We start from the raw sequence: 7,225 nt of genomic DNA, 5'->3' as shown, positions 1-7,225 counted from the left end.
CAATGAATCAATGGTTGCAATTGGGTAGTGAGATGAAAAGTTATATATTTAAAGTTTATTGTTACCTAATTTCCCAAAATGGACCAACCTCAGGGTTGACCCTGTGACCTCCCCACCGACAGTTCAGTGACTTAACCAACATGCTACTAAACTACTTGAAATAACAAGTGTTGGTAATTTATATTTGAAGTTAAAATCTTACCAAAGCCCACAAAATTACCAAAGTCAACAGGTTCAACCTTGCAACTTGGTGTATATATAATAGGATTTTTTTGGCATTCCACCAAGGAGGCCGCAGGTTAATACGTTGTTGAGGATTTTTTTGCATTCCTCCAAGGATGTCCGAGGTTAAAAGTTATTGCAGGGGTATTCTTTTAGGCAAAGTTTAAATACCAAAGACCGAACAATCGGAAGGTTTGGATTTAACCCAAGACCTTTTGTTCAACAAATCTGTGCTTTTACCAATGCACAAGAAAGTGTGTTTTGTGGAAATGTTTTTTACCAAGAGTTTTTGGGCTATTAGTTCTCTGTGTAATTTTGAAGGAAATGAAATGATTCACATTATAATAATGGATCAAATGCATAAATGAGCGGGCCCAAAGATGTAGCCCAAATTGGGTGAACTATGTTATGAAGATGTGTCTCTCTGTCTTTCTTCTTACTATTCATTTCTGAATTCTACTTTTTAATTGCTCAATAACATTTTGAATTTATGATAAATGCATTCACACTTAAGTTATTGTGAATTAGTGAGTGTAATTTTAAGAAAAAATGGTCAAAGCTTCATTCATGGATTCAAAGGATTTTCACCTAACCTCCTATGATAATAAGGCAATTACCACCTCATCAACCACTAATTTTTCATAGTACTCTGAATGGTCATTACCAAGTTATCCCTTTAATATGTTAAAGACCAAAAAATAATCATAGATAGATCCTCCTCGTTTATCTCCACTCTAATTAAGATAAAGTAGGTCACAATAGTATTAAATGCATTCAGGTGCATAACCATAAAATTTATCTAGTGCTACAAAAGTTCTCTTTAATATTATAAGATTCTCATTAGCACTACATAAGTTATTCGCAAGATTATAGAATTCTTATAGGTGCTACAAAAGTTCTCTAACACTATAATATTTTCTCTACAATGTTGCATAAATACTCCACAATATTGTATTGAGATAATTTCTCCAAACCATTACAAGATATAAGCACTTTTCCTAACAATTAATGTTACTTTTTAAAACAAAAATATTATACTAATTAAATAACATTATTTAAAATATATATATGTTTATCTTGATGCTATACATCCATTATCACTTTAGCATGTATCAGATCAACTATTTAATCCACCTTGGTCACCATTGAGATAAAATTGTAGCCAAAACTCCTTATTTAATCCACCTTGGTCACCATTGAGATAAAATTGTAGCCAGAACTCCTTTGTAAAGTTCTTATTTTAATTGAAATTTTATTATTTATTAAACACTAACCTTCAAACAAAATATTAATAAAACATTAAACTTTATTTTAATATTTTATTATTAATTTTTAAATTTAAAATAATTTTCCAAATTTAAAAAATAAAATTAAAAATTTCCGTTACTTTTATTTTATATAAGTGTTTTTTAAAATCATTTTATTTTGATAATAAATTTATATAAACTAATATCTAAAAAGAATCCACGATAATACACTTTTTCTACCTACCATCGACTTCCATTGAAATTCTAACGTAATTTAAATATGATTGGTAATTATTATAGAATATTTTATTACACCATTATCTCAATGAAAACCCTTAGTGATAAAGTTATATATTTTCTTTATTCATTTTCCTTACAAAAATAATACACTTTTACTTTCACCTCCCACCTTAAGACTGAAAGCATGCTTTCGGTTTGATGTCCGACCTTCATTATGATAACATAATTTTAATTTAATGTCCCTGCAGAGAGCTGAAATATCAGAGTTTGCGGGGCTGAAAACGACATCTGGTTGTATCACATATGGAAGACAAGCACGGGAGAACAACCTCAGCCTCTTTGATGCGGTTGCCTCACAGGTTGTAGCTAAGGTGAGTCAATACTATTCCCAATCTTATCCACTCATCACAGCTCGCGCCGCCAATATTTGCTGATGCATTTTATTTGGTAACTGAAATAATCAGGCTGGAAACTCAGGAGCCGTGAGAGGAGAAACCGTTGCAAAGATGAAAGTCGCTATCAACGGATTCGGACGCATTGGCCGCAATTTTATGCGTTCCTGGCATGGCCACAAGCGCTCGCCTCTTGAAATCGTCGCCATCAATGATATTACTGGTGTTGAAAATGTATGTTATAATAGGGGAGGGGAGGCCGTTCATATATATATTCTCCATATGTTTAGATGGCATTTCTTTTCCATATTTATGAAACTGAGCGTATAGTTTTACTTTGAATTGTGAATGCAGGCTGCTCACCTTCTGAAGTATGACTCAATTCTGGGTAAATTTGATGCTGATGTGGAGGGCGTATTTAAAGCTGATGGGAGTGGCTACAGAAGCATGCACGTGGGTGGGAAGCCAATCTATGTTCTTTCTGAGAAAGACCCCTCGCAATTGCCATGGGCGAACCTCGGTGTTGACCTTGTCATCGAGGTAAGGGCTTATATATCTTGAAATACATATATTATGCTTCGAATACGTAGTAACTATAGTTGACATAGATATAGTTGAGCCTGAATTAATGCAATCCAATGATGCAGGCGACCGGAAAGTTTACAGAGAGAACCCAAGCTGAGAAGCACATTGGAGCGGGGGCTAAAAAGGTGATCATTACAGCACCTGGGAGGGGCGACGATATTCCCACATATGTTGTGGGAATCAATGACAGCGAATACTCTCACGACGAGCACAACATCATTAGGTTAAAAAAGCAAACCATCATTTCATTCCTTTCTCAGAGTCATGTCACTTTCATCAATCTTTATAATCTTTTGACCATTGAGTTTTACCAGGGCAAAACGAGAAAGATCTACAGGTTGCCCGAATGTGTTCCAATAATATTCGTCATAGATAGTTCCGATTCAAATTTTAGTGCTGTAGAATTATTTTGTGTGTGTGTTAAAGAAGATATTTGATTTCTGGTTTCTCACCGAAGTCTTTTTCTCTTTTCCAATCTTTACAAACACTAAAAGGTAATAATATCAATCCTTACTTGATTTTGACATAACATAACTTACGTTTTGCAGTAATGGCTCTGGCATAGTAAATTGCCTTGCTCCCTTAATCAAAATACTGAACGACGAGTTCGGTGGTAAGTAATTGCTTCCTGATTTATGGTATTTGTTTTAGGAGATTAATTCTGTTAGGGTGGCTACAAATATTTCGCTAAGGGCTTCATAGATCTATCTAAGTGCTTAATTGAATAAAACAAGAAAAAAATCGGCCCAGCTATATTGCAGGTATCCATGCAAATTTTGCATGGTTATAATTGTATGTCGTGGAAATCGGTCGAAGTGACCAATATAACATAAGAATGTTGTCATGTCGATGTTGCAGGTATAGCGAAAGGGAGTGTGACTGCAACACTTTCATACACCAGCGATCAGGTGATTGGATTCTGTAAAACCTTTTGAAAGAAAACTAGTGGCAAATTTTGAATAGATGGATTCCACAGTTCTTCATCACATTTTAATAAATCTAGTTCCACTAAATTGATGTTATTAACGTTAATAAAGAATTCGAACCAGACAACTCTTATTGTTTCATATAATTAGATGAACGGTTATGGAAAGGTTTCATTTAAATTTGGATGTCTCAATGCAGAGCCTGTTGGATGCAATACACTGTGACAAGAGAAGATCAAGGGCGGCGGCGCTAAACATAGTTCCAACAAACATCGATATATCCATTAATACACTCTCTCGAGTGCTGCCCAGCACTCTCAATCTCAACGATAAGTTCAACGGCATTGCTATGCGCGTGCCCACCCCCAACGTTTCTGTCGTGGACTTGGTGGTCACCGTGGGGAATAAGGGGTTTACTGTAGATGATGTGAAGAAAGCCTTCAAGAAGGCTGCTTCGGATGGACCCCTCCAAGGTATTGTTGCAGTGTGTGAAAATCCCTTGGTGTCCATGGACTTTCTCGGTTCCCACGCTTCGGCCACTGTAGATACTACACTCACCATGGTCATGGGAGAGGACATGATCAAAGTGGTCGCTTGGTTTGACAATGAATGGGCTTACAGGTATTCATCTCATAACACAAATATTATGCTTTTAGCAGCAGTGTATTAAATAAATATTGCTCATTTATCATTTTAAACGACTGAAAGTTTCAAACTGGTCAAGAATTAAACCATTAGATATATACACAAACATATATAGATAATCTGTTGATGCATTGCCTTCTCAGTCTATATTTTTTATTTACCCAACTTTTAGATTAAATAAATGGTTACTTAACTTTGATTATATGTTTCGTTTTGTAATAAACAGCCAAAGAGTTGTAGAGTTTGCACACACGGTGCATGCAAAATATGCAGCGACCTTGGGCGAAGTTCTTGTTCTTGAGGAAGAGGAAATGTGCAGGGTCGATATAGAGGACGTTGAATGCAAAATATACGACATTTAATTCTAGCGTTGGCTACTCCCTCTTTCGACCCTCCCCTTCCCTCATCTTTTAGTCACAGTGCATAATAAGAAGGAAAGAGGAAGAAAATAAAATTAATTTATGTTTTGGTGTTGTTTCGGTGTGATGTTAAAGATATTTGTGATACTCATTCCTTTCCATTGTTATTAATGTTCCCTCATTTTTGTAGTCACTCTGCGAAAGTAGAAATAAGTACATGTGGGAGGAAGGAAAAAACTGGTAATAAAGCTGTTATTTGAAGTCCCAGTTTATTCTGACATTTTCTACACCCTTGGATCGTTTTAGTTTTATGGTTTTGATACGGTGGAAAGACATGTTTCTCTAGTGTCACGCAGCGTCGATATAGATTTGTAATAATATATTTTCATATAAATAATAAATTTTTTATTTAAAAATCTGAGAACTTTATGAAGGATGGTATTATGACTGTTTATTGTAAAACCTTATTTTAAATAATGGATGACTTTAAAAAGCATTATTATGGTGTGTAGCTTCTCTTTATCAAGGATGGTATTATCACTGTTTATTGTAAAACTCTATTTTAATAATGGATGAATTTAAAAAGCAAGATTATGGTGTGTAGTTTTTTTTTTCAATTTAATTAAAAAAATAACAAAAATATATTAAAATAAAATATAAAAAATATTTTGATTGATATTGATATTTTTTCAATCTTAATTTAAGATTTTAATTTTTAATTTAATTAAAAAAAAAACAAAAATAAAATAAAAAAAATATAAAAAAAATAAAAATATTTTGATTGATATTGATAAGGGATGTATTGATTTCCTAATAACATTTATTTATACATTAAAAATGTCAACAGTAAAATGAGGTGAATCTTCATTGTTAAAAATATTCTTACATTTTTTAATATATATCTTTTATTCATATGTTCATTCTTTTATAATTAATAAAAATAATAATAATTTAAAATAAAATTTTAATTTTGTTAGTATTTATGATTTTTTTAACTTTGACAATATGGGATGTATGATGAGATGTTTTAATCTTGATTATAAATTGAGGTTTATCAACTCATTTAGTTAATATGATCGTGCTATTATATTTTTAAATTCAAGATTGAATATTTTTAATTAACTCTTTTATTATATTGTTTTCTTTTATTTTTATTTATTACAGCAAGAATGAGTATATAGATTATATTAAAAATCAACACCTCCATGGGGCAAGTACATCAAGAGATACATTGTTTTTGCCTCATAAAATTCTAGAAAGGCTAAAAATCAATATTCTCCCAATAAGAAAATGGGGGCCAAATTCCAAATACTAAATCTTCAAATGTTTATTCCTATAGAAAGTGTTTACAGAAAATGCAGAAGCAAGGAATTTCTATAAATTGCTAGAAGATGGTCCATAGTTGGACCCACAAGGAGCAAGATAGGGCTTAGAACCCAAGTTCTTTATCCTATAATCTTTCTTGCTTCTTGTGACTAGTGGGGAAGAACATTGACTTGTAAGCACATTGAAATAGGAAGGGGGAGAAGAACAAGTTTTATATTTCTTCTTGACCACCTTACCAACTTCTTCATCATTCAATGTAGGAGGAACCTATGGAGAAAACTTGTCCACCAGAAAAGTTTTCTTTGGAGAGTTTTAATTTGGATTTTCTTCATCTTTCGTTAGGATGGACCTTTGGAACATGAGTATTCTTTAAAGATACATGATCTGGTACTGGTTGATATGCTTGGACCTCAAGATTCTCACCTTCTTCCTCAAGGACCTTTAAGACTTCAAAGCTATTATTATGAAGGGGCTAATGCGGAGATTCAACCATACATCTTTGTTGCTTCTTATTTCCATGTTTATTATGTTTCCTTTTAACTAGAATGAATCCTTGCTTATTTTTTCGTTGCTCTTCTTTAGGAGGGGGCAATGGATTTGGAGAACTTCAATAAAATGAAGCTTTTGTATAATTTTTCTCAAAGCGTCCATACTCATGACAGATATTACACTTGAAACAAACCTGTTTATGAGACCAACCATCTAGATTTAGTTGAATCGCCTCAAGGAGGCCTTTTGAGAAAACCATTTCAACACAAATTACAACACATGTAAAGTTGTTCCCATGTCTCACATCACTAGTAATATATTGACCTAGTTTATCTCCTATATCCTTAAAAATATCTTCTCCCCAACAAAGAAGAAGGAGAAATCACATTCTGATCCACACAAGTGCAGATGAAATTTCCATCACATAATCAAATTCCATAGACCAATGAATGAGAAAAAAACCTCTGTTACCCATGAAATAAGGCCCTGACTTATAGATATGGTCCCTATCTCCCTACTTTTCAAAAAGGAATGTGTAATACCAATTTCCAAAATAGAAAACACCCAAGGGTTCATGATTTTCCCAATTGACAAAAATTCATTATACATGCATTAAACCAAACAACAAACCCAACACCCACGTGATATCCTTTAAACCTTATCCATGAGCAATGATGAACTAGATATCAATAGTGAAGTTTCCCTAAGAGTCTCCATGGAAGCTCAACATCGAGGTTTCAAGCAGCTATGGAAACCCTAGCCATGACATAACAGACCCACAGAGATCCAATTTG

At 33.4% G+C, this 7,225-nt stretch overlaps 1 protein-coding gene across 1 annotated transcript; it reads left to right on the top strand.

The window, feature by feature from the left end:
* Nucleotides 1-1,945: 1,945 nt before the first annotated feature.
* LOC149143244 (glyceraldehyde-3-phosphate dehydrogenase A, chloroplastic-like) lies at nucleotides 1,946-4,824 on the top strand. The gene is made up of 8 exons (XM_089451737.1): nucleotides 1,946-2,080; nucleotides 2,174-2,335; nucleotides 2,456-2,641; nucleotides 2,749-2,909; nucleotides 3,235-3,299; nucleotides 3,545-3,594; nucleotides 3,812-4,233; nucleotides 4,484-4,824. Exons 1-8 carry the CDS (start codon nucleotides 1,946-1,948, stop codon nucleotides 4,617-4,619), a joined length of 1,317 nt encoding a protein of 438 aa, XP_089307863.1. The 3' UTR covers nucleotides 4,620-4,824.
* The last annotated feature ends 2,401 nt before the right edge of the window (nucleotides 4,825-7,225 follow it).

The sequence above is a fragment of the Pinus tabuliformis genome, chromosome X (assembly GCF_031772625.1).
Source record: "Pinus tabuliformis cultivar Carrire ecotype Pingquan chromosome X, CPIR1, whole genome shotgun sequence".
In the NCBI taxonomy this organism is placed as follows: domain Eukaryota; kingdom Viridiplantae; phylum Streptophyta; class Pinopsida; order Pinales; family Pinaceae; genus Pinus; species Pinus tabuliformis.
Note: the sequence above shows the minus strand (reverse complement) of the source record. Positions and strands in the feature narration are given on the sequence as shown.